A 26582-nucleotide genomic window follows, 5' to 3' on the forward strand; every position below is an offset into this window, starting at 1 on the left:
CCCACACCCTGGGGACCCCCAGATGCAAGGCCCATGCCTCAACCTGATGGGAGGAAGAGAGAAGCACCCTCTCCCCACGATGGCCCATTACAAAATCCTAGTCATTTAAGAAATGAGGCTGCGGACAGAAGAAGGGAGCTGGAAGACAAGGCCCAGGTCAGGCCAGTCTGGAGATGCTGGGGTTGTGAGACCCTCAAGAAGGGTTTGCAAGCGCATCCCTAAGCTCAGTGCCAGCATGGCCAAGGGAAGAGAGGAGACAGACAGAAGGACGGACAGTCCGACTCCTCCAGGTCCCGCCTGCTGGCTCGTGGACACTGACACCACCGCCAACGCAGGCCTCCTAGTGGAGAATTTTCCCGTTTCTCTGGGATAGGGTTTGCTAAGCGTCCCCTCTGGCCCCTGATCTTGGGCATCCCTGGGGTCCCCCGAGACCAAACGTGGGAGGAGGAGGGACTCTGGGAACATGCACAGGCGGGGGAGCAGAGGTCCCGCCCATCCTGCTTCTCTACAGGAGGGTGGCTCCAGCTGCATCCGGGCTCCGCGGGTCCTTCACACCGATGAGGAAGTTGTTGGTTCTCCGGCTGCCGTGGACCCAGGATAAGACATCTACCTTCTCCACGTGGTGCCCCCTGGCTTCCAGGAATTCAATCTCTTCCTCCGTGAACTCACCTGAAAACCAATCCCCCCGACATTCAGTGTGTTCAGAGCACTGGCTCAGGAGTCCTACAGTCAGACCCACGTTCTGGTCCTGGTCACTCTACCAAAGAGCAGTACTGACCTTGGGAAAATCTCTGTCTCTCTTGCCCTCAGTCTTCTTGTGTATTAAATGGGAATGCTATGAGAACCTACTACTCCATGAAGTTGTTGTAGGGATTAAAGGAGAGAATGCACACAGAGCGCTGAGCTCAAAGCCTTGCATACAGGAAGTGATATTATTCAGTTGTTTTTAGTATTTAAAACAGGGCTTTGAGGTCTCCAGCCCCACCTGGGCAGGCCAAGCTGCAGCCATGTCTCGCCAGGCTCACCACACAGTCTGCTGCTTCCAGTTCTGCCTTCCTTACAGCTTGTCCTGGCAACAGAAGGGATCCTTGTGCAGTGAGGAATCGGACCTTGTCACCTCCCCTGCTCAAAACCCTCCAAGAGCTTTGATGGGTCTTAGAATACAATCCAACGCCGGCGCCATGGCTCACTAGGCTAATCCTCCGCCTTGCGGCGCCGGCACCCCGGGTTCTAGTCCCGGTCAGGGCGCCAGTTCTGTCTCGGATGCCCCTCTTCCAGGCCAGCTCTCTGCTGTGGCCAGGGAGTGCAGTGGAGGATGGCTCAAGTCCTTGGGCCCTGCACCCCATGGGAGACCAGGATAGGCACCTGGCTCCTGCCATCGGATCAGCGCGGTGCGCTGGCCGCAGCGCGCCAGCTGCGGCGGCCATTGGAGGGTGAACCAATGGCAAAAGGAAGACCTTTCTCTCTGTCTCTCTCTCTCACTATCCACTCTGCCTGTCAAAAAAAAAAAAAAAGAATACAATCCAGCCCTTCCCAAGGACAGTAAGGCCCAGTATCACCTGGGACCTCATCACTTCTGAATTCCTCTCCTTATTTCCTTCTGTTCTCCAGCTTGCTTAACTGTGTTCTAGCCGCACCAGGCTTCTTGCTGTCCCTCAAGTAGGCGAAATACCCTTCTACCTCAGGACACTTGCTCTTGCCATTTTCTGCCCGGAATGCTCTCCTCCTCGTCACAGAGCTGGCTTCCTAATGGGACAGCATTGTGGCATAGTGGGTTAAGCCACCACCTGCAGTGCTGGCCTTCCCATATGGGTGCCAGTAGGTGTTCCAGCTGCTCCACTTCCAATCCAGCTCCCAGCTAATGTGCCTGGGAAAGTAGCAGAGGATGGCCCACATGCTTGGGCCCCTGGGAGACCCAGAAGAAGCTCCTGTCTCCTGGATTTGGCCTGGCCCAGCCCTGACCATTGCAGCCATTTGGGGAGTGAACCAGATGAAAGATCTCTCTCTCTCTCTCTCTCTCTCTGGAACTCTGGAACTCTGGAACTCTGCCTTTCAACTGAATAAAAACAATTCTTAAAAAAACAAAAACAGGCCGGCACCGTGGCTCAATAGGCTAATCCTCCTCCTGCGGCGCTGGCTCCCAGCTTCTAGTCCCGGTCGGGGCGCCGGATCCTGTCCCAGTTGCCCCCCTCCAGTCCAGCTCTCTGCTATGGCCCGGGAGTGCAGTGGAGGATGGCCCAAGTCCTTGGGCCCTGCACCCCATGGGAGACCAGGAGAAGCACCTGGCTCCTGGCTTCAGATCAGTGTGGTGCGCCAGCCGCAACCCACCAGCCGTAGCGGCCATTGGAGGGCGAACCAATGGTAAAAGGAAGACCTTTCTCTCTGTCTCTCTCTCTCTCACAGTCCACTCTGCCTGTAAAAAAAAAAAAAAAAAAAAAAAAGTCACACTATGTGCCTCTTTATCTATGGGGAGAAGTGTGTGTTTCTTAACCTGTAACTTCACTGCCATTGCTCTTCACTGGCCTTATTTCTTGAAACATGATGGTTTTAGGAAGTTTTTGAGATAAAGACACAGTACTGAGGGACATTAAATCACCTGGCTGGAAAGCTGTTCCTTCTGGGGTTCACTTTGGATCCTTTCGATTATGACCAGGACCGAGTTTCAGTACGGTCACTAACATTTTCCAGACGCTTTCTTTAAAAGAGACAGCAGGCCTCAGAGCCTTCTGTGGGCAACAGTATCTAACTAAACCTAAGAAGATTGTGTTTTGAGGCCAGTGCTATGGTGCAGCTGGTTAACGCCCTGGCCTGAAGCGCCAGCATCCCATATGGGCGCCGGTTCGAGCCCTGGCTGCTCCAATTCCCATCCAGCTCTCTGCTATGGCCTGGGAAAGCAGTAGAAGATGGCCCAAGTGCTTGGGACCCTGCACCCGTGTGAGAGACCAGGAGGAAGCACCTGGCTCCTGGCTTCAGATGGGTGCAGCTCCGGCCATTGCAGCCAATTGGGGAGTGAACCTTCAGATGGAGGATCTCTCTCTCTCTCTCTCTCTGCCTCTCCTCTCTCTGTAACTCTGTTGAATAAATAAATAAATCTAAAAAAATAGAAGATTGTGTTTTTAAATATCTATTTCTATTTGTGGCAAAGGAGGAGGCTGTTTTCCTACCTGTGATTATGATAAAAGCTTTGCTTTTAAAATACCTTTAGAGGGGCCAGCAGTGTGGCATAGTGGGTTGAGCTGCTGCTTGCAATACCTGCATCGCGTTTGGGAGCACCAGTTTGAGTGCTGGCTACTCTGCTTCCAATCCAGTTCCCTGCTCACGGGCCTGGGAAAGTAGTACCAGATGAGGCCCCTTTGGCCCACATCAGAGACCCAGGTGGAGTTCCAGGCTCCTGGTTGTTACAGTCATTTGGTGGGTGAACCAGCAGATGGAAGTTTCTCTCTCTCTCTGCTTTTCAAATAAACAGATAAATCTTTAAAAATAAATTAAAAAGGAAATAAGTTTATTTCCTTTGTAAATCACCCAGTTCCAGGTATTCTACAGGAGCATAAAGTGGATCAAGACTCTGCTCAGCCACAAAGAGTCACTACTGAGGATCTAAGACTATGCTTCCAGTGTGCTTCAGTGCAGGTGATGTTAAGGGCCATTCAGTGAAGAATTGAGTCCTTGGTATCAGCCAGATGTACATTTTAATCTCAATACTGCCCCCTTCTGGTTGATCTTTGAACTAGCTTATAACTTCTATGAGCCTCAGTCTCTTTATCTGTAAAATGGGGATAATACAGAACAGGCAAGGACTGGCATAGTATATTGTCTGTTCTACTAAAAACTCCTCAAAGGTACACCTGCTTCCCTATTTACAAAATTAAGCCCTGGCCTTCTTAAAAGAAAGTCTGTCTCCTCACTGTAATCTATATAGTCCATGATCTGCCTCCCTGGTCTCATCTCAGCCTCATTCACCTTGTTCTCCTTTTTGTTCCTCAAACACGCCAAGCCCATTCCTGCTCTGAGTTCTCTGCACTGGTTCCCCAGCCAAAAAAGCTTTGCCCCAGTTCTTCACACAGTGGGCTTTCTCTCTCACTCTTCAGATCTCAGCTTAAATGTCACCAAAGAGAAGCCTCCCCTGATCACGGAGTCAGTCCTATTACATCATTCCACTTTAATGCTTGGCAGAGCACTTATGTTGCCATCTCATATTTCTTTGATTTTTAAAAAATTTTCCTTTCTGTCTGTAAATGCAATATCCCTAGCACCTAGGATGCCTGGCACACGGAAGGCATTCAGCACAAACTCCTGAATGAATGAAGCTTGCAGAATGAAGAAATGTATCTTATTTTAAAAACAAGAAAACTGAAGCTCAGACATGAGACATGGATTTCCCAAGGTCATACAGCCAGGAGATGGCAAGTCTGGTTGTAGTCCCCAGATCTTCCATCGCTCCAACAGGAATTTGTTAGAAAAAAACAAACTTGCACTGGTGGGAAGTAGTGCTGGTAGAGGACTGGACACCCCTACAAGGAGGCCTTTTCTCCACCTGTCTGTCTCTCTGCCCACCCCATGAGGGCCTCTGCTCTGCACTCACTGTCCACCTGCAGGAGGTTGGATTGCAGGTCCGGGTGCAGGCGGCCTCGGGCCAGGCTGTCACTCAGATTCCGGTTCAAGGTCAGGACGTTCAGCAGAACCTGCAAGAGTGAAGGGGCAGAAAAATCAGGGCTGTCCTGGGGTTGGGGTTTAGGACTCCCCGGCTCTTCCACGTGTTCCATACTCAGTCCTCTGAGCCTCTCAACAGCCTGGGAGGCATGCAGGCCTGTGGTAACTATCCCCCTTTCAAAGAAGGGAACACTGAGAGCCAGAGAGGGAAAATGACTCACTCTGGAATTTAGAGGAAGCCAGCGAAGAGGCACCATTAGCACCGGTCTTCTCTATTGCAGCCCAGGGCTTCCCTCCCTTCCCTTCTCTGAACACAGTAGGGTTAATAGCTAGGGTGGTATAGCTCAGTGGTTAGGACTGTGAGCAGGTCCTGGAAATGAACTTCTTGCCCACTCCTATGAGCTGAAGGAATGTAACCTAACTTCCTAACTCTCTAGGCTTCAGTTTTCTCGTCTATAACAGAAATAAAGATTCTTCCCAGAGTTGGGAGGGTTAAAAGGGTTAACACACATAACATAGTGCCAAGCACTTGGTAAGAATTCTACAAATGTTAGTTATTGCTTCCATTTTACAGATGAGGAGATTGAGGTTCACAGAGGTTTAATGAATTCCCAGCATCACACGACTGGAAGTTGGCAGTAACTGGGTTGGAACCCAGGGGTGTCTGAGTCTAAAGCCGAGGCCCACTAACTCATCACTCGCCTGGCACACACATCAGGTACTCGGGACACTCACAGGGCTGTTCCGAGGCATTCTGGACAACAGCAGGCCTTTCCTTCCCAAACCAGAGAACTGCCTGTTTACTCTGATGCTGGGAAGAGGGGAAACGGGACTTGAGCTTAACAGCCCCAGATGCCACGCCACTTTTCAGTTCTTCGGACCATGCAAGTTCCCCTGCAACCTGGGGACACAGGGAGCCCAGGAGCTCCATTTTCACCGAGAAACAGCACAGGCCATGTCCCTAGTACCCAGGATAGGCCTGGCACAGAGCAGCCCCACCCTTGTTGCTGCATAAGAAATGCAAGTGAACTAGATGTTTGAGAGGCATCTGCAGCCCAAGCTGGAGCGTGGCTCCTGGCCACAAATGGCTACCACGCAGGAAACATCACCTGGGTCAGGCCACTAAGGCCCCGGGCAGCTCCGTTGGCCCCTAAGGCGAGGTAGGTCCCGCAGAGCCCCTCGGCTGGTCGGACCACAGTGGGCAGCAGGAAAGAGAGCGGGCGCTTCCCTGGCTGCACTGAATTCTCCTGTTGTCAGAGGGCAGAGGTCACAAGGCGATGTGGAGTGGGGCAAGACAGGGAGGAGGCCACCCCACCACCCTTCCCACCGCTCGCCCTCTTCAACATTAACCATAGGCCCAGTTTTCCCGAGTCTGGTCCCTCTCCAAGCAGTGTCCCTACAGGGCTGAGGTGGATATGGGGAGCGATGAGTGGACCCTGTAAACTATGCGGCTGCTATGAGTGGCAGAGCGAAGGACCACGGCAATAATGATGGCATGGGGGAGAACAGGGTAAGTCCCGCCCTGGTCATCTCTGTGCCCTGCTGGGGCCCCAGCTTGCAGGATGTAAGACTGCTCATTTCCAACTAGACAATTCCTAAATCCTTCCCCCTTGGGTCCTTCTTTGGTGCCCAGCCAAATGGCTGAGTCCTACCAGCTCAGCACCAGGCAGTCATACACCACTAGGGCTGGAAAGAAGCCAAAGCATCAAATAGCAGCCAATACGCCCACTGAACAGAGGGAAAAAAGGAGGCCAAGACTTATATCCCAGGTCACACAGTGAGACGATGATAGAATGGGACAAAGGTTCTTCAGCAGGGAGGAAGGGGCAGCCACACCACCGCACCTCCTACCCGGCCTCAGGGTTCCCAGGGGAGCAAGACCATACCAGGCTGGGTGCAGAGTGGTTAGCAGTCCTGTTAGGCCAGGAGAAGTCCAGCATCTGGCTGTTGAGCAGGATCCCGGAAGGGGTGATGAGGCCGCTGCCAAAGGGCCGGTTCAGAGAGCTAGGGGCCAAGGTGGGATCCGGTGAGCCCTGAGCCCGCCCTCACCTCTACCCTCCCCCCACCTCCCTCCAGAGCAAGATAAGCCCCTGTTCCACGTTCTGAATCTTGGCGGGCATACCTGACCATAGCCACAATGAAGTCATCAGGGCCCATGACCAGCACCTGGGCAGCAGTGGGCGCCCCATCCAGCTCGTAGACGGGCAGGAGCGGGGCAGGGGCTGCTTGAGAGTCATTGATGTGGCCCCGGAGGTAGGTGGCTTCCAGCTTGCTGAAGCATCAAGAGGTGGGGAATGAGCATGCCGCAGGCTGTCACTGCGCCACCTCCCTGTGATGCCTGAGCGGCTGCTGATACAGCTGGTCTCCCCCTCGTACTAACAGGACCCTGAGCAGACGCTCACTTACTGCCAGCACATAGGAAACAGCTGTTAAACCGAGTCAGTTCATTCAGGTGTGACTCACAGCCTCTTCTAGAACCCACTTCTAGCTTATTAAACGTTCAAACCAACAGTCAGTCACTTGGCTTCGCTTAAGCCTTTCTATGAAAGTGCCTGGTGCAGAATAGATGGCCAGAAAATATTTGTTTTGAAGGAACAAACTGGATACATTTAACCTAATGTCTGTAGCCTAGAACAAAAATGTTGTTAGTTTAGTTGAGGGAGGATTTTGGATATGGGGATCTTTACCATTAGAATTTATTTTCAAGGCAAAGGATGTGGCACACCGTTAGTCCTCAATAATTATTTACTGGATGAACTAGCTAAACAGAATTCACATAGGTGTGTATTTTTAAGAGTTAAGTTTGTATTGCTCTTAGGAGTAGCATGCAATTTTCCAGACTTTTTAAAGTTCAATGGAGGGTTTCTTACCCAATTACTATGTGTTGGATTATTCATAGTGATTAGAGAATGTTAAATTAACAAAGCTTACTGAAGACATTCATTCCATTTTCCACTAAGAAGGCTGATGGCCACAAAGACACAAGGCTTTGTGTCAGGTGGTGGGGAGGGAGAGCCTTGTGGACTTGGGTTGGTTTTTGTTTTCCATTGCTGCTCTTTGCTTTTTAAATTATATGCTGGTCATTTAATCTCATCTTTTTTTTTTTTTTTTTTTTTTTTTGCCTGTCAGTAGGACTTTCTTGTGAAACATTTTTGAAAATTTTTTGTTTATTTGAAAGGCAGAGAACACAGAGAAAGAGCTCTTCCATCTGCTGGTTCAATCCCCAAATGCCTGCAATAGCTGGGGCTGGGCCAGGCTGAAGCCAGGAACTCAAAACTCAATCAGGTCTCTCATGTAGGTGGCAAGGACCCAAGGACTTGAGCCATCACCTGCTGCTTCCTGGGGTGCAATTCAGCAGGAAGCTGGAGTCTGAACAGAGCCAGCACTCAAACCCAGGCACTGCAGTCTGGCACGCGTCTGAACCACTGCACCAATGCCTGCCCCAGGCCTCATCATTTTTAACTTAATATGTAGAGGTTCTTTGAGTAACAATACAAAAGTACACTTTGAGAGGTCTTCAAAGTTGATGGAAAATGCGTGTTATTAAAAAACTATGCACGGGTGGCCGGCGCCGCGGCTCAATAGGCTAATCTTCCACCTTGCGGCGCTGGCACACTGGGTTCTAGTCCCGGTCGGGGCGCCGGATTCTGTCCCGGTTGCCCCTCTTCCAGGCTAGCTCTCTGCTGTGGCCCAGGAGTGCAATGGAGGATGGCCCAAGTGCTTGGGCCCTGCACCCATGTGGGAGACCAGGAGAGGCACCTGGCTCCTGGCTTCGGATCAGCAAGGTGTGCCGGCCGCAGCGCGCCGGCCCCAGTGGCCATTAGGGGAGTGAACCAACGGAAAAGGAAGACCTTTCTCTCTGTCTAACTGTCCACTCTGCCTGTCCAAAAAACAAACAAAAAACAAAAAAACAAAAAAAACTATGCATGGGTTCCAAAATTTTTTGCACCACAATAAAGTTACCTTTTAATCCCATTTTCCACAAACCTTTTCAAGTACCCCATGTGTTTCTAGCTTCTGATTTATCCCCTAGTCTGTAACTCAAGTATAGACATATTTAAATATGAATGTCGGCCTGTGCTGCGGCTCAATAAGGCTAATCCTCCGCCTGTGGCGCCGGCACACCGGGTTCTAGTCCCAGTCAGGGCGCCGGATTCTGTCCCAGTTGCTCCTCTTCCAGTCCAGCTCTCTGCTGTGGCCTGGGAGTGCAGTGGAGGATGGCCCAAGTGCTTGGGCCCTGCACCCTCAAGGGAGACCAGGAGAAACACCTGGCTCCTGGGTATGGATCAGCACAGTGCACCGGCTGCAGCGCACCAGCCACAGCGGCCATTGAGGGGTGAACCAACGGAAAAAGGAAGACCTTTCTCTCTCTCTCTCACTGTCCACTCTGCTTGTCAAAAAAAAAAAAAAAACAAATATGAATGTCTTTTACCCCTATTGTCAGTTAATAGCTCACATTTGTTGAACATTTATTGTGTGCCCAGATGATGTGCTAAGGGCTTTACGAGTGTGCTCTTGTTTAGTCCTTACCACAACCGTATAAGGTTGACACCATTGTAGTCAGGCTGCCTTGTAGAAACAGATTTAAATCACCTGCCCAAGACAGCACAGCTAGTGAATGCTGATGCTGGGATTTGAAGGCACCTGTCTCCCTAGAACCCAGTCTTGCTACTGATAAGCTGCTAATGAAGACATATTATGCTCAGAATCCCATGACCTGCAATATTTGCTTGGAGACGGTTTTCATTATTAGGCTTGTTTGTCCACTCAAAAGGGGGAACACATGGGCCCAGATAGGAACCCTGTTAGGGTAAAAACAAATTAAGAGCCATATGAGAGAGATCAACTCATATGAGAGAGGCGAAGGTGAGGTGCAGGCTAGGCTCCCAGTGTCACACTGTGAGTTGGGGTTCAGCTAAAACTGATTGAGACTTCAAACCTTATTGCTATACCAGCTGCATTTCGCCTGATCCTTTCCCCATGCTTACCCCATCTTCTGCAGCCCCCAGGGTCTTGCCCCAGGACCCACCTGAGCATGTCATCCATGCTTTCAGTGATGGTAGAATCGTAGACGGGATCTCCCAATCTGCTGGCCAGCGCCAGTGCGATCTTCAAGGTCTGAAAACACAGCAGGGATTGGAAGGGCTGCCAGGCGCCTCCCAGCACCTACACCCAGGGGATCTTTGTGTGAGACAATACTTGGAGGTGATTTAGTACCACCCCATGGCAGCACCCATGTCCCCAAAGGCAGGGGAGTTGGAGGGGTGGGCCTTACCTCTGCCACCCAGTGAAGAGCCTGCTCGCGGGGTACCAGGCTGGTGAGATTGAAGCCCTCCAGGATGTTGAGTGCACTGATGAGGGCAGGGCCCGTGTGTGGGGGTGGGGGGCTGAGAACCAGGTGGCCTGAAAGGACAGGAAATGACCAGATGGCAGGGAAGAGGTCAAGGCATCCTCACGTCCCACCATCACATACAGTGAGATCACTGCACTGAAACCCCCGCATCAGACGGGGAAGTGGAAGCATTGAGAGGCAAAGGGAGCCATTCAAGTTCACATGGCAAATCAAATAATTATTGAGGACTTATGGTGTGCCACATCCTTTGCCTTGAAAATAAATTCTAATGGTAAAGATCCCCATATCCAAAATCCTCCCTCAACTAAACTAACAGACGCTGTGAGACTCAAAATGCTGGTCTTCAGTTCCCTCTGTTAAACAAAGCAGCTAAGGCTCAAAAGCGCTCCGAATCGGCCAGACCACAGCACAGGCCACTGGCCAAGCAGGGAAACGTGAGCAGATGTCGGGATCCCTGGCCCGCCACGTGTCTTCTTTCTGCCCCTGCCACAGGCCAAGATCTGATCCAGGGCCCCTGATGGTCCCACCCAACTGCAAAGTTCTTGGCAGCAGCAACCTGTTCTTCCCACTCTGTTATTGGATATTTGAACATCACATGAGCAACAACAATACCTCTCACGTAACAATATTAACTGACTCATCAAATCTTCCCATGTGTACTACCATCATCCCCACTTTGTACATGTGGAAACTGTGGCCCAGAGAGCCAGCTGGCCTAAGGTTGTAGGAGACAAGAACTCAGAGAACTCAAGGTACCAGCATCGCCAAAGACAGGGGAAATGGAAAATCCAGTATACATCCAGGACCCACTCTGACCAAGGCAACTTCCTACATTATCCCACCAAATCCTCAGGGGCCCTCTTAGACGTAGGCTCTGCTAGTGCTCCATTTTAAGGAGGAGGGCATTGGAAGTGACTTGTTCAAGGTAAACAGGGAAGTTGGTACTCAAACCCAGGTCTTCTTGGCTCCAAAGCTACCCTCTTCCCTCTGCTTCATATACCACTTCACTGGGCTAGCACTGTGGCATAGTGGGTAAAGCTGCCACCTGCAGTGCCGGCATCCCATATGGGTGCCAGTTTGAGTCCCGGCTGCTCCATTTCCGATCCAGCTCTCTGCTGTGGCCTGAGAAAGCAGTAGAAGATGGCCCAAGTCCTTGGGCCCCTGCACCCATGTGGGAGACCTGGAAGAAGCTCCTGGCTCCTGGCTTCGGATTGGCACAGCTCCAGCCAGTTGCAGCCAACTGGGAGTGAACCAGCAGATGGAAGACTTCTCTCTCTCTCTCTGCCTCTCCTTCTCTCTGTGTAATTCTGATTTTCAAATAAATAAATACAAATCTAAAAGCCTTTTGGGTCCCCTGTTGGTTTTCTTGGGCTTGGAAGGTTAAGTTCTGTTCCATCCCTGGGCCTTAGTTTCCTTTTGGTACAATAAGCGGGCAGAGCTATGACTGTTTTGAAGGGTTCACGCTACCCTCAGGCTTGGACAGACTTCGACCTTACAAATTTTTCTTAGGAAGTACAGGGCAGTGAGAGTGGGGCTGGAGTGGGGGCTCAGGCAACACATAGCCCAAATCAAGAGAAGCTATGGCCCGAACCCCAGCTTCCAGGGATGAGCCTTTGACCAGATTAGCTCGCTCCCCATCCTAAATCCTTGGAGTAACTGACCCCATAGCTACTTCAGCAGGTAGGCTGGCTCTGGCTTGCTTTACACAGTTGGCTGCCCAGGCAGCTCATTGCCTCAGTTTCTCTCCTATGAAATGGACTGGGCCACAAGGATTTGGCCATGGACTGGGAGGCTTCTCCTGAGTAGGGACCCTGGGAGCTGGGGGAGAGGTCACCTCTGTACACGCCACACACAGGCTTCTCCACGAGGGCACTGTAGTTGCTGAAGTCCTCTTCCATGATGACACCCCCTGCGTGCTGAGCCTGCAGAGAGAATGACCACCCCCTTCTGTGAGCATGAGGGTCTGGACCAGGATACGTGTTTAGGTCACAGATCACCTCTTCACAACTCTTATGCCTTCTGTAATCCCCTTTGTGAGTGAGGTGCCCCCAGGGAAAAGGAGGAAGAGGGGAAAGCACTAACACTGAGCACCTGCTATACACCAAGCACTGTTCTGGGTACATCCACCTATCTTAGCTTGGCATTCAAGGCCTTTTGTGATATGGCCTCTGCCTACTTCTCCTGGCTGAAGTCCTGCTGTTCCACAGTGAACTCTGCAGGGGGACCTGCAGTTTTTGAACTCATGCCTCCATGTCTGCTTGCACATGCTGCCCTCTCTACCTACATAAAGGGAATATTTTTCATTCACAGCAGCACTTACCTAGGAGATATCAAAACTGAATTCTGAATCTCATTAACACCAGCTAAAGTCACTATAACACCATGAACTTCAAATGACTGGCAGAAGTGATCCTAATTGGACATCATCAGGCACATTTTGAACCAATGAACCAATTTTGTAAAGCCAATGGGTTCATTCCATCCTATACAGCTTGCTGTCAATTAAATTAGTATTGCCACTATTAATTTTCTCTTTTGTACTTTTGGTACTTGAAATCCTTGACTTATCCACCATCACCAACACTTATCACCAACACGAATTTCTTGGCTGGTGTGTATTCCTTTGGCTGTCATGTTAACAAATTCAACTTGGTCTTTTTTTTCTATTGAAGCTCTGATGATCTTGTTAGACTCTTCTCCCATTCCTTTCTCTATCTCCAGGAGAAGGCATGTAACACATTCAGCCAATGAGAGCATTCCCTTCTGTGCCACAGTGATTAGTCTGGAAATAGTTGTGAGACCTACGATAGGTCAGTGGGACACAGACCCTGAAACTTTTACTAGTACTACTGGAAACCAACAATACTGTTTTTTTTTTCTGCAACTGCTTGTTGGAAGGATGGCCTAAGATGGGCTGTTGGGGAAGATCAGAAAGGATCTGAGAGTAAAAAGAGAGATAGAACACTAAATACTGAGCCCTGGTAATGTGGATTGAGCCTTTAGTCCATCTGAGATGGGCTTCTATCACCACATTTGTATCTCCAGTGTCCAGGATAGGGCCTGGCAAAGAGCAGGCACTCCATGAAATGTCCAGGGAATGATGGACTATGTAATTCCCACAACTGCATAGTAGAGGTAGACATCACCACCCCACTGCAACTGAGAGAACCGCTGAGCTAGTCTGTGTGTCCCCATCGTGAACACAATTTCCATCAGGAGATCTGAATGACTGATGACAATTCTCAGAACCCATTGTTGTCTCAAACTAAGATTCTTTGGGGTTGGATGGCAACCTTTTGTGTCACTCTCACCAGTCCTGACAGTCTTCGGTCCCTAGAAAACCAATGGGCAGGGAGGGGTTGTGAGTTCAGGGAAGCTGAGGCTGACGATGAATCTCCACCAGGCCAGGGAGGGACAGGACAGGCCTCAGAAGACGAGAGGCATCTCTCCAAACCAAGACAGAACATTTCTGTCACCCCAGGAGGCCTTTCATGCCACATCCAAGTAACACTTCCTATCTCCAACAACTACTGCTCTGATTTCTATCACCAGAGGGTAGTTGTGTCCATTCTAGAATTTTTGAATCAAGGCAATCCTCAGTAGATATGTGGCAAGAAAGGCAGGACGAGAAGGAAGAGGGAGGAAGACATCCCTGCAGTAGGGTCCTTGGGTCGTGTCCCCAACACCCTCCAGAACACTCACCTCAGCCACCATCTCCAGAGTGAGGTTACCACCGGCATAGAAGGCAGCAGGACCGGAGGCACCGAGTGCATCCAGTACCTCGGCCAGGTCTGGCCGGCGCAGCAGTGAACCAGGTAGTGGTGGGTGGCCTGATGGCAGGAACATCTCGAGGAAGCGCTCAGATGCGTTGGGAGGCACCTGCTCAGCCAGGGCACGGGCTGGGAGCAAGGATGGGAGGCTGGCTGCGGACACTGGGACTGGGCCAAATGGCTGAGACGTGCAATAGGTGAGGTAGATGAGGGATGAGTGGCCCTAAGAACTCCAGCTCCCAGGAACTGGCTATGGAGGTGGCAGGCACATATACAGGTCCTTCCCAGACACCCTCACGGGTGGCTGCCTCCAGGTGAGGGTGGGATGGGGTGTGGAGGCTGTCTGAGGAGCAAACTCTCTGGCTTGGGCCCCAAATCTCAAAACTCCCCCCCCCCATCAACATTGTACCTCTCCCCAACCCCTGGGCCCAACTGACCTAGATCATGGGTCACATTGAAGCCATCTTGGGCCACAGCTGCTGCGAAGGCCAGGACTTGGGACCATGGCAGCCTGGGGGGGCCGGAGAGCAGGGGGTGGAGGAGGTCCTGGGGGAAGGAGGAGGGGTCCTGGGGGGAGGGGGGTTCCTGGGAAGGAGAGTCCTGGCAAGGGAAGGGGATATTAGGAGGGGGAGTTGGGAAGGGAATCCAGGAAGGTAGGAGAAGGCCACCCAAGGAGAGAAGCAGGCAATGTCCCTTTGTCCCCAGGGGAGGGTCTTTACCTGCCATAGAGTTGGTGAGCTTCATGTAGCCCCTTCACCATTCCGGGGACCCCCACCAAGAGCCCAGGCTGGGCAAGGCGGGCAGGCGAGGGAGAGAGGAGACCAGGTCACTGGAAGGGGGGGCTGGGCTGAACTCCGCGGAGCCCAAAGCCAGGGATGGCTGGCACAGGGGAGAGACACAGGCCAAGTATCCCAGGGAGGGACAAGTTTTTCCAGTAGGTAACCCTCCCACCTCCCTAAGTTTCTACCAGCAAATGCAGAAAGGCCTTGTCTATCTGTCACAGCTAAGGACTTAGAAGTGAAGCACCTCCTATCAAGAGCAGGACACAATCAGTGTAGACCGAAGCTGTCTACCACACCGAAGCTGTACCCACCCCCACCTTTTTTTTTTTTTTTTGACAGGCAGAATGGACAGTGAGAGAGAGAGGAGAGACAGAGAGAAAGGTCTTTCTTTTTGCCATTGGTTCACCCTCCAATGGCCGCTGCGGCCGGCGCATCGTGCTGATCCGAAGCCAGGAGCCAGGTGCTTCTCCTGGTCTCCCATGCGGGTGCAGGGCCCAAGCACTTGGGCCATCCTCCACTGCCTTCCTGGGCCATAGATAGCAGAGAGCTGGCCTGGAAGAGGGGCAACCGGGATAGAATCCGGCGCCCCAACCGGGACTAGAACCCGGTGTGCCGGCGCCGCAAGGCGGAGGATTAGCCTGTTAAGCCACGGCGCCAGCCCACCCCCACCTTTTAAAATGATGGAGAAGGGGTCTTCATTTCATCTATTCATTTTCATACCACCATTACTCGGCGCTGTGTTTAGCTTCCGTCATTGCACGGAATTGCTACTTTTCCAAGTTATTCTATTTCTTCCTTTGCTCTCAACCAATAGTGTGTTTGCCTCTAGCAGCTCCTCTCTAACCTTCCAAGTGTCCTGGGCTGGGAAAGTTACGGTCCCCAGGCTCAGGGGAGATATGCAAGTTTTAGTGCAGCAACTTTGTGACATCTCAGGGTATTCAGTCGCCTTTTTTCTTCCTTCTTACATTTCCGCGGGGTAAGACTGCCAGAGAAGTAAGGCGTTGCCGTATCACATGCTACAGACTGCCCAGATTTTCTGGTTCATTATTTCATTTGGGGAGCTGTCTGACCACTTCATGGGCTAGGGGCATCCTGCTCAACTTTTTCCCACTCCCATGGTAATTACTCAACAAATTAATGTTTGGGTTAGCAGAAGGACACTGAAGGGAGACTCCCTCCCCCCACCAAACCCACTCTTCTCACCAGGGTCCCCACCTTGGTCTCCCAGGATCGCTGCAGGGCCTCTTCTCTGAGGGCCCCTGGTGCTGACTCCCGGAAATCAATTAGGTGGCTCTCATTTCGACGGATATCATGAACCAGCATCACACCCCCGCTGGGGAAGACAGAGAAGGGGGGAGTGATGATGTCCATCCCCTGAAAAATTCACCTGCCACCCCTAAGCCCCCAAAAGTGAGGGGTTTAGGCTGAGTTTGTCACCCCAGGCTAGGTGTCAGGGCCTCTCCTCATCTGGGACCCATTCAGCTATCAGCAAGGATGGGGAGTGAAATCAAGGGGGCTGGGGACCCGAGGACCATGGGCCTCTTTCAGCTGGTTACTGGAGACTTTAATCCCTGATTAGGAAAAATCTAGAGACTGGGAGAGCAGAATGTTCTGCCTCCTGCCCCCACCTCAGATGAGAGCTGGACCCCTGCCAACTTCCTGCACCTGCCTCTCCCCACCCCAGACTGGATTATGTAAAGACACACTGGGCAAAACCCAAAGAGGAGTTTCTTTGGCAGAGCCTGGGGAGCTGGTCTTACAGGAATCAAAATAAGGACTTTTCTGTGGTTTATTTAAATCTGGGATGGGAGGTACAAACGTAAATACCCACAGCCAAGTAACAAAATAAGGAAAGCGGGACAGATGAACAATGGGGATTTGTAGGAACCATGGCAAAGTAGACTGCACAGGCAGCTTCTGTTCTGTTTCAGATCGTTGCAACCGTGTGGGAATGTGGGTGAGGCGTTACCAGATATCCTGATGGTTGAAGCAGTTGGACATCTGGATTCTTACAAAAATTCTCAACTTTAACAATAGTAGACTTTAAAAAAAAAAATTTACACGTGCAAACCAAACCAATCTGCGTGCTGGATATGGCCCATGTGTTACCCATTTTTATCCTTTGTTTCAAGAGTTCTTAGCCTGGGGTGTATTTTTGGTAGCTGAGGACCCATGGCTTTCATCAGACCCCCAGGGATTTGTGAACCTAAAAGTTTAAGTATCATTGCTTTAATTGATGACAATGTATGGGCACCTCACTTTATAACTTACATATTTCCTTTCCCACTTAAAAAAAAATTCTGAAAGCACCTCTTGATCTTCCACATGGTAGCTCTGCTCCTCTGACTCCATCCAGGAAGACAGGGGTGAAATTAAGTGTGGAAAGAGAAGTTGCAAAGAGCTGCCCCACCCTTGCCCAAACTGGGAGGCCCCCACACCATAACATAAGAGGTGGGCCTGGGGGCCCCTCCACCGCTGGGAGCGCCTTACCCGCCCAGGCCAGAACTGTGTGGAGCCACAATCCCTAGACACAAGGCGGCCGCCACAGCTGCGTCCACGGAAGATCCCTGTTTACTGAGCACCTCGATGCCTAACGATGTGCACCGCGCAGCATCAGTCACCACGGCGCCCTGCTGGAAGATCTGGGCGGGCAGAGGGGACCAGGTGGGAGGCGCGTAGCAGCCCTCTGCCGGCCTCAGGCACCTCCACCAACCCGGGACCCTCAAGGGCGGGAGGGGGCCGAAGCCCTGCCCCCTTGATTCTTCCCTATTATCCTGGAGTCCCTACCTTGCTCTGTCCCTGCCATGGTCCAGGGCCCCTCTCTTTGGGATCATGCTCTCCCAAGCCAACCCCCTCTCTCCATCCCACTTCCTGACCTCCTCGTAGCCCCTGCCCCCCAGCCGTTCCCGGTTCCCACCGCCCCCTCCAGGATTTCTTCACCCCCTCCTTTAGCTCCTCTGCCCCCTCCCTCACCTGGGGGTCCCCGAAGTAGATCTGCATGACGAGCGCCACAGTGACACCCGTGGCGAAGGTGAGGCAGGCCGTGACGATGACCGTGAGCCCGTCCTGGCGGCAGGAGCACTCGGCCGCGGCTGCGGAGAACGGGTCCTTGCGCGTCTCCCGCAGCGGCGACCCGTCCTGGCTGCCCATCTCCGACGACGACGACGGCAGCCGCTGCAGCCGCGCCGACTTCAGGAAGGAGTCTGGGTCTGCGGGCGGCAGGGGGTCGGTCTGGGCGTCTCCTAACTGGTCCTGCCGGCCCTGCGGTCCCGCCCCCGCCACTGGCCAGTGCTGCCCACACCTCCCCAGCGCAGCCCAGGGCAGGCGAAGGCTGCGGGCCAAGGCTGGGGAGAGACAGGCAGTGGAGAGGCTGGCTTTCAGCTCCTGCCTGACGTCTGGGTCGCATGTCCTGGGACTGGGACCCAGGGCTAAGAAGGCTTCCTGGAGAGGTGGGGTTCCCTCCCTCTAGAAACCAGATCCCGTCCCCAGCTAGGGCCCAGCTTTCTGTGCAAGGAGACAGAGCCTGGCTTCCAGCCTCACTCCAATCATCCAACAAATATGGGGCCAGCAGGTTAAGCCACCACCTGCAACCATATGGGAGCACCAGTTCCAGTCCCAACTGTTCTGCTTCTGATCCAGCTCTCTGCTAACGCACCTGAGAAAGCAGCAGAAGATGGCTCAAGTCCTTGGGCCCCTGCCACCCATGTGGGACACCTGGAGGAGCACCTGGCTCCTGGCTTCAGCCTGGCCCAGCCCCAGCCATTGTGGCCATTAGGGGTGTGAAACAGCAAATGGGAGATCTCTGTCTCACTCTCTCTGTTAACTGCCTTTCAAATAAGAAAATAAATCTTTGGAAAAAAACAATTATTCAACAAATATGGAGAACCTGCCACGTGTCTGGCCTAGGGCTGCGTGTCAGGGAAAAGAAACAGTTCCTGCTCTTGCTGGGTTCATAGACCAGGAGGAGGAGGAAACAACTAAACAAAGGAGTATACAATTTCAAGTTGTAGCAGGTGCTACAGAGAAAGGCAGACATAATGGTGGAGGGAAAGGAGGCAGCTAAGGGGGGAGGGGAGTCACGGACAGCCTCTCTGAGGAAGTGACTTTTTTTTTTTTTTTTTTTGACAGGCAGAGTGGACAGTGAGAAAGGTCTTCCTTTTTGCCATTGGTTCACCCTCCAATGGCCGCTGCGGCCGGCGCACCGCGCTGATCTGAAGGCAGGAGCCAGGTGCTTCTCCTGGTCTCCCATGCAGGTGCAGGGCCCAAGCACTTGGGCCATCCTCCACTGCCTTCCCGGGCCATAGCAGAGAGCTGGCCTGGAAGAGGGGCAACCGGGATAGAATCCGGCGCCCCGACCAGGACTAGAACCCAGTGTGCCGGCGCCGCAGGCGGAGGATTAGCCTATTGAGCCGCAGCGCAGGCCAGAGGAAGTGACGTTTAAGCTGAAAACTGAGGAATGAGAAAGAGCCAGTTATATGTAGAGCAAGGAGTGTGTGTGTGTGTGTGTGTGTGTATAGTACTCCAGAAAGAGCAGGTGCAAAGGCCCCAAGGTGGGAGTGAACTTGGCACCTTGGAGAAAATTAACCAAGGCCTTGGGGGAGTGGGCCAGGGAAAAGAGTAGTAAGGGTAGCAAGTGCCACCGCACGCTGCTGGGACCTACAGGCCTGGTGAGAAGCTGGACTTTTACCCTAAGAGTTATGGGAAGCCAGTGGAGAATTTTAACCAAGAATGTGAAGCCATCTTTTTTGTGTTTTAAACCAATCGCTCTGGCTTCTGTCTAGAGAATAGATGGGAGGATGGTAAGAGTAAAGGCAGGGACTGGCTCGCTGAGTGACTATGGACAAGTCACCTCAAGTCGTGAGCCTGAGCCTCAACTCCATCACCCCAACAAAGCCAGGTCCCTAAGTGGAGGGATGGGTCACAGGGCTCCACTTGGTACATTCACTCAGTTATTTCTGTTCCTTTTCTACCTTAGCCAGGGTCAAGACCCTCTTTCATCTGATAGTTCCCTCTTCTGAGTGCTATCAGCGTCCGATCCAGGTCCCCAAGTGGCCTAAAGGTCTTGGGTGTTTATGAACAGTAAAGAAATAGGCTAGGGGCTGGTTCTGTGGCATAGCAGGTAAAGCCACCACCTGCAGTGCTGGCATCCCATATGGGTGCTGGTTCAAGTCCCAGATTCTAATCCAGCTCCCTGCTAATGGCCTGGGAAAGCAGTGGAAGATGGCCCAAGTACTTGGGCCCCTGCACCCACATGAGAGACCCAAATGAAGCTCCTGGCTCCTCATCTTGGCCTGGCCCAGCCCCAGCCTTTGCGGCCATATCAGGAGTGAGCCAGCAAATCCTCTCTCTCTCTCTCTCTCTCTCTCTCTCTCTCTCTCTCCTATCTCTATCTCTATCTCTATCTCTCTCTCGGTGGAACTCTGTCTTTCAAATCAATAAATACATACATCTTTAAAAAAAAAAGCTGTCTTCTGGGAGTCTTCCTCAGCTGATTCTGTTTGCCTGTAAACTTTAACACCAGCACCAAGAGTCTGTAAATAAAACCAGAATTCACTCAACAGATGTTAAAGCACATAATGTGGACACAGAACTTGCCTCGAACCCTGTAAGTTTCAAACAAGTTCAGGTAAGGGTTTTGAACTTTTATTTAATCGGTGCTGACTACATACCAGATATTTTGCATTTACAAAGGTACTTCAAAAAGTTTGTACTTCAAAACACAACTAAAAGATTAGCTTATTGGGGCAGGTGTAGTGGCGCAGTGGGTGAAGCTGCTACGTGGGACACTCACATCCCATACTGCAGTACTGGTTCCAGGCCCAGTATACTGCTTCGGATCCAGTTCAAGCACTGGAGTTCCTGCTGCCCACATAAGAGACTCCAGTGAAATTCCTGGATCCTGGCTTCAGCCTGGACCAGCCCTGGCTGTCACAGACATTGGGGAATGAAGCAGTGGCTGAAAGATCTCTCTCTGTCTCTCTCTGGCAGTCTGCCTTTTAAATTAAAAAAATTTTTAAAAAACAGATTTCATTTTGATGCAAAAAATTTTGAAATCAGTAATTTTATATCATGCATTTTTCTTGAAGATATCTTATATGCATGGATTTCAAGATTTTTTTGCACAAAAGAACCTTATCTTTTAATTCCATTTTCCATGAACTTTTTGAAATAGGTCCCATTCTGTCTACGGCCATACCACCCTGAACGCACCCGATCTCGTCTGAAATAGGTCCCATTCTGTCCACTTTACAGATGAAGAAACAGAGGCTAAGAAAGATGATATTGCCTGGGCCGGCGCTGTGGCACAGCAGGTAAGACTGCTGCCTGCAGTGCCAGCATCCCATATGGGTGCTGGTTTGAGTCCTGGCTGCTTCACTTCCCATCCAGCTCTCTGTTGGGTCATGTGGCCTGGGAAAGCAGTAGAAGATGGCCCAAATCCTTGGGCCTCTGTACCTGCATGGGAGACCCGGAAGATGCTCCAGACTTCTGGCTTCGGAAGGGCGCAGCTCCATTGCTCAACTGCGGCCAATTGGGGAGTGAACCAGCAGATGGAAGACCTCTGTCTCTCTCTCTCTCTCTCTCTCTTTTTTTTTTTTTTTTTTTTTTTTGACAGGCAGAGTGGACAGTGAGAGAGAGAGACAGAGAGAAAGGTTTTCCTTTTGCCATTGGTTCACCCTCCAATGGCCACCGCGGCCAGCACGCCACGTTGATCCAAAGGCAGGAGCCAGGTGCTTCTCCTGGTCTCCCATGTGGGTGCAGGGCCCAAGCACTTGGGCCATCCTCCCCTGCACTTCCGGGCCACAGCAGAGAGCTGGCCTGGAAGAGGGGCAACCAGGACAGAATCCGGCGCCCTGAATGGGACTAGAACCTGGTGTGCCGGCACTGCAGGCGGAGGATTAGCCTATTGAGCCAAGGCGCTGGCCCCTCTCTCTCTCTCTCTCTCTCAGCTTCTCTGTAACTCTGCCTTTCAAATAAATACGTCTTAAAAAAGATAATATTGCCTATAAAATATCATAACATTAATTAGTGGCTGAACCAAAAGTCTGAATAACCTGAAAGTCTCCTTTCCACTGCCTCGTGTGGCATCAGGAACTACTTCTGCACTAAAACCAACCTCTCAAGCTAATTTGAGATGATTTTTCCAGGTATTTGTCTTTCAATCTGTTTTCTCCTGTCAGATATAAGGACCTAGGAGATAATGGTGATATTCGCCCACCACAGCTGAATCTATTGGAAGCTCTGTAACCCACCAGTCCATCATGATGTTATTCATGTATTCAACAAAAATATTTACTGAGTACCTACTATTTGTACTGTGTAAGTGTTAGGGCAATGACATTGGTTTTATTTGTAAATGAGAGTCTTTCAAGAAGTTAATGGAAAATGGAATTAAAACAAATTTATTTGGATGTAAATTTTTTTTGAAATTCATGCATATGAGAGATCCTCTCAAAATTCATGAAAAGTGCTCATTTTGAAAAACTGGATGGGGGCTGGTGCTGTGGCATAGGTTAAGCCTCCACCTGTGGCACCAACATCACATATGGGCGTTGGTTTGTGTCCCGGCTACTCCTCTTCCGATCCAGCTCTCTGTTATGACCTGGGAAAGCAGTGGAGGATGGCTCAAGTGCTTGGACCCCTACACCCACTTGGGAGACCTGGAAGAGGCTTCTGGCTCCTCATGGCTTCCGATTGGCCCAGCTCCGGCCATTGTGGCCATCTGGGGAGTCAAACAGCAGATGGGGGACCTTTCTCTCTGTGTCTCCATCTCTCTGTCTGTGACTCTGCCTCTCAAATAAATAAACAAATAAAATCTTGAAAAAAAAAGAAAAAAGAAAAAAACTATGGATTTAAAAATGTTTTTACACCAAAACAAACATCTTTTAATTCCACTTTTCCATGAACTTTCTGAAGGACCCTCAGATAAGAGCAAAAGGACAGTAGGAAGAAGATTAGTTTGGGACACGAAGAAACATCTTCGGGGAGAAAGATGATGAGTTTAATTTTGGTTATTCCAAATTTGTGGGAGACCAGGGAAAGCTTTATGGAGGCAGTTAGCCTGCTGGTAGATATACAATTTTTATCTGCTTAGACACCATTCTCCATCTGATTTTCTTTTAGGGAACACCCTCTTCCCTCTCAGCAACTCCCATAGCCCTGACAGGAGTAGGCACATGACTCAGGCCTGGCCAATCAGAACATGTCTGTAAAGTGATTGGTTCAGACAGGCACATGACCAAAACCAGACCAATAAAACTCAAACTTCCTTTTGGGGGCCAGCGCTGTGGCGCAGTGGGTTAAAGCCCCAGCCTGCAGCACCAACATCCTATATGCGCGCCGGTTCGAGTCCTGGCTTATCCTTTTCTTTTTTTTTTTTTTTTTTTTTTGACAGGCAGAGTGGACAGTGAGAGAGAGAGACAGAGAGAAAGGTCTTCCTTTTGCCGTTGGTTCACCCTCCAATGGCCGCCGCGGTAGCGCGCTGCGGCCGGCGCACCGCGCTGTTCCGATGGCAGGAGCCAGGTGCTTATCCTGGTCTCCCATGGGGTGCAGGGCCCAAGCACCTGGGCCATCCTCCACTGCACTCCCTGGCCACAGCAGAGAGCTGGCCTGGAAGAGGGGCAACCGGGACAGGACCGGTGCCCCGACCGGGACTAGAACCCGGTATGCCGGCGCCGCAAGGCGGAGGATTAGCCTAGTGAGCCGCGGCGCCGGCCGGCTTATCCTTTTCTGATCCAGCTCTCTGCTGTGACCTGGGAAAGCAGTAGAAGATGGCCCAAGTCCTTGGGTCCCTGCACCCACGTGGGAGACCTGGAAGAAACTCCTGGCTCTTGGCTTTAGATCAGCTCAGCTCTGGCCATTGCAAACATTTGGGGTGTGAACCAGCAGAAATGGAAGACCTTTCTCTCTCTGGCTCTACCTCTCTCTGTATCTCTGTCTTTCAAATAAAATAAAATAATTAAAAAAAAAAGAAAACTTCCTTTTGCTGGAACTACTGGAAAAGAGAAAGGGTCTCTTTCTGCCTACGTTGTTAAGTTGTAGCATGTAAGCCTGTAGTTGTTGGGGGCAAGATGGGAGGCTTTCTGAAAAAAATGAAGGTGAAACAAAAGATGGAAACGGAAAAGACACAACAAAAGCCAAATGGTGTTTAGGCACCTCAATCCAGGTAGGCCTATGCCTCATAGCCCTGGAGTTTCCACTATGTCACCCAGTGAAGTTCTCTTCTTCGATAAAGCTCAGTTTTTTTTTCTGAGTTTATGATAAAGGACCCCTAAAGAGAGTTGATTATGCAAGTCTAAACTTCAGAAGCGAGATCTTGACTGGAGACTGAAGTTATCCCTGGTTGCTTACCTCCTTAAGGGGAGAATCTTGAAAGATTCTGAAGCAGAGCGACATGACTAGGAGTGCAGGGTGATGGGTGGATTGGGCGGGGGTGAGGGCAAGAGGCACAAAGTAGGAAAACTAGCTGGAAGCCTAAGAGTAACGTCAGTGAGAGAGGTTGGTCACTTAGTTTACAGTAGCCATGACAGGAATGATGAGATAGAATTTGGAAGATTCTTCGGCGGGAGACAGGGAGCACTTGATTATCATTTTGAAGTGAGAGGAAAAGGAGGAGTCGAGGGTGGCTTCTAGGTTTCTACCTTGGAGACTGGGTGAATGGCAGGGCCATGACACTGCAGGGAGAGCAGGTGTGTAGGCAAGAGATGCCGAGTTCAGCACAGAGCACACTGAAGGTGAGGCGCTTACAGGGCGACCGGAGGCAGATGTCCAGGAGAGAGACACACAGGAGCTTGGAGTGCAGAAGAGGGAAGAATATATTTTCCAAAAACCTCGAAGTGCGCACCGTCTTCTCTGCTCTCCACACAAAGTTCTGTGGGATGCCTGTCACTTGGCTTTGGAGAATGTCAGCCTAGAGGCTAGCTGGGCACAACCCTGATCCTGGCTAAGAGACTGAAGCAATGTCACTAGGTAGCACCACCAGGTTGAGAAGCTGGTGAATGCCATGTTCACCAGTAGGCTGGCCTAGCTGGCCCAAAGTAACCTTGGGACTTGGAAGCAGGCCTGGGAGATGTTAAATGGATTAAAACGATTATATTGAATGACATCAAGGACCTTGGAACATACAAGGTAAGTCCCGGGGAATCTTGGCACAAAATCTTTGCATAAAGTGTATGTTCCTATAAGCTTGGGTAACCAGGGGCTCTGCTGGATCACCATACAGGTGAGGCAGGGTCTGTATTGAACTCCGTAAGGTATTCCCGGTCATTCTGGAACTCCCTTCCTGGCCATTCTTTCAGCCTGAGACCTTCTCTGTCATTCATTTACTGAGCCACTTATTATTTCTTGAGTGCCCAGCACTGTGCTCAATACTGGAGAAAGGAGAGTGAACAAAGCAGTCATGATCCGTGAACTCACGGGGCTTAGAGCCATGCAGTAAGCACAGAATTACACAAATAAATAACCCCAGGTTTTGGTAAATGGTGAGATTCTACAGGGGGAAAGGAAAAAACCTAACAGGGAGTTCCCATCTCTAGATCAGCAGGCTCGGTTATTCTCTGTTGTATTCGAATAGGAAACCAAGGTTCAGGACATCGTTACATTGTGAGTCGGAGCAGTGCCGGGACCAGAAGTGTCACTGCTGACCCCTTAATAAAAGACCTGGTTTCAGGCCTGTCTCCATCAAGACATGCCTCCCCCCCCCCCTCCCTGCTACCTCTTAATTCCAAGGCTACTCCTTCTGGAAAAGACGTTTGCATCAGCAGCCCTGATACTGAATGCCCATAAATCCCCATATCCTACTCTCACCACTTCCTCACTCCCACCCCAGGTGCGGTGCAGTCCAGTTGGGCTGACAGAGGCTGCTGGCCAGGGCCAGAGGACCAGAAAGTTGTGGAAGGGAAGAGAATTTAGGACCGTCAAACTGGGAGCAGTTATGGAGGGGTCAGGCCAGAGAAGCAGCATCTGCCAGGCTGGTAAGGGATAAGCCTCAAGTGCAAGTGCAGGCTCTGGTAGGAAGAGAGAGTGAGGCAGAAGGATGCTCTAATGCCAGGAAGTGACGATGGGGGCAAGGCGGATGGGGGATGGATGATGAAGGATGGAGTGGAGGAGAGAGGAGGGCCACATGCATGCAAGGGAGAGCATCAGGAGATGCTCAGAGAGCTCATGACCTCCAGGTCTCTCCCAAATCCTGTTTCCTCCTTCCCTCCCCCACGTCCTTGCAGTTCTGCAGAAGACGGAGAACAGAGCAGAATTCTAGACACTTACTTTGGCCGTAGCCAGATTCATGGCTCCAGGAGGGGTGGGGTAATTCACAGGAGAGGGAAGGCACTCTGGTCCCCAAGGACTTGGAGAGGCCATGCTGTGCACCCCCCTGTCACTCCACACCCAGCCCTGCCGGACAGAGGCCAGTCATAGTCTCCGTACCCCGGCCTGGACATGAGGAGAGCTCGGCTTCCCTGGGGAAGTTCTTCAACCCTGGCCCCTGCGCCTCCTGGTGCAGCCTATGACTTGGTTTCTCCTGTCCTCCGCGGCGAGAGAAAGGCCTCTCGTGGGCGAGCACAGCTGGTCCTTAGGGGCGCTCCTCCAACGCTCCTGCCTTGTTGGTTCTTCCCAAGAGGTAATCCCACCCCTCCCGTTGCAGTCCCTGGCATCGCCTCCCTTGTCGCATCCTACGCATCCAAGGCAGAAATACACCCTCTCCCCACCAGATAATTAATAGATGCGAGAGAAGCAAAGGCAAAGGTCCAGAGGAAAGGGGATGAGCTAAGGAGATGGAAGCTGGAGGGCTACTGCGCCCAGATGCAGGAGGACTTCCCAAGGCGGGGCAGGGACCCGGCCAGCGGGCCTCACCAGTATCGGGGTCTCCCAGGAAGGCGTCCTCGTCCTTACGGCCCCTCAGCGGGGCCGCGGGCGCTGGCTCATCCTCGGGCAGCCGCGGGAAGCTGGTGATGCTCATGTAGTCCACGGGCGAGTAGGCGCCCAGGGCGCTCTCCTGGCTGGCCTCGTTCTCCGCCGCCATCCTCGCCCGCG

General features: G+C 51.5%; 1 protein-coding gene across 5 annotated transcripts; it reads right to left on the bottom strand.

The window, feature by feature from the left end:
* GGT7 (gamma-glutamyltransferase 7) lies at positions 1–26582 on the bottom strand. Of its 5 annotated transcripts, XR_009867092.1 has the most exons (16): positions 26403–26582; positions 17529–17764; positions 17046–17197; positions 15759–15888; positions 14493–14560; positions 14211–14284; positions 13706–13902; positions 11838–11925; positions 9926–10053; positions 9680–9768; positions 6773–6922; positions 6537–6654; positions 5760–5897; positions 5386–5461; positions 4583–4682; positions 578–669 (listed from the first exon to the last, which is right to left on the bottom strand). XR_009867092.1 is itself a non-coding variant. In XM_062204078.1 (15 exons), exons 1-15 carry the CDS (start codon positions 26569–26571, stop codon positions 506–508), a joined length of 1989 nt encoding a protein of 662 aa, XP_062060062.1. In that variant the 5' UTR covers positions 26572–26582; the 3' UTR covers positions 1–505. The 5 variants fall into 5 exon arrangements, 4 of the variants coding, with proteins under 4 accessions (XP_062060062.1, XP_062060061.1, XP_062060064.1 ...); XM_062204078.1 differs by lacking the exon at positions 5386–5461 and having other exon boundaries at positions 1–669; positions 15771–15888; XM_062204077.1 differs by lacking the exon at positions 5386–5461 and having other exon boundaries at positions 1–669.

This window comes from Lepus europaeus, chromosome 10 (assembly GCF_033115175.1).
Source record: "Lepus europaeus isolate LE1 chromosome 10, mLepTim1.pri, whole genome shotgun sequence".
NCBI classification, from domain to species: Eukaryota; Metazoa; Chordata; class Mammalia; order Lagomorpha; family Leporidae; genus Lepus; species Lepus europaeus.

What these genes read in the sequence shown, in the direction of transcription:
- GGT7 (XM_062204077.1), bottom strand. Translation starts at nt 26,571, where the DNA reads ATGGCGGCGGAGAACGAGGCCAGCCAGGAGAGCGCCCTGGGCGCCTAC. An exon ending in GCTCACCAACTCTATGGCAG is followed by an intron (nt 14,285 to 14,492) that starts GTAAAGACCCTC and finishes CGGCCCCCCCAG; the next exon opens with GCTGCCATGGTCCCAAGTCC. An exon ending in CAATGTGACCCATGATCTAG is followed by an intron (nt 13,903 to 14,210) that starts GTCAGTTGGGCC and finishes CCTTGCTCCCAG; the next exon opens with CCCGTGCCCTGGCTGAGCAG.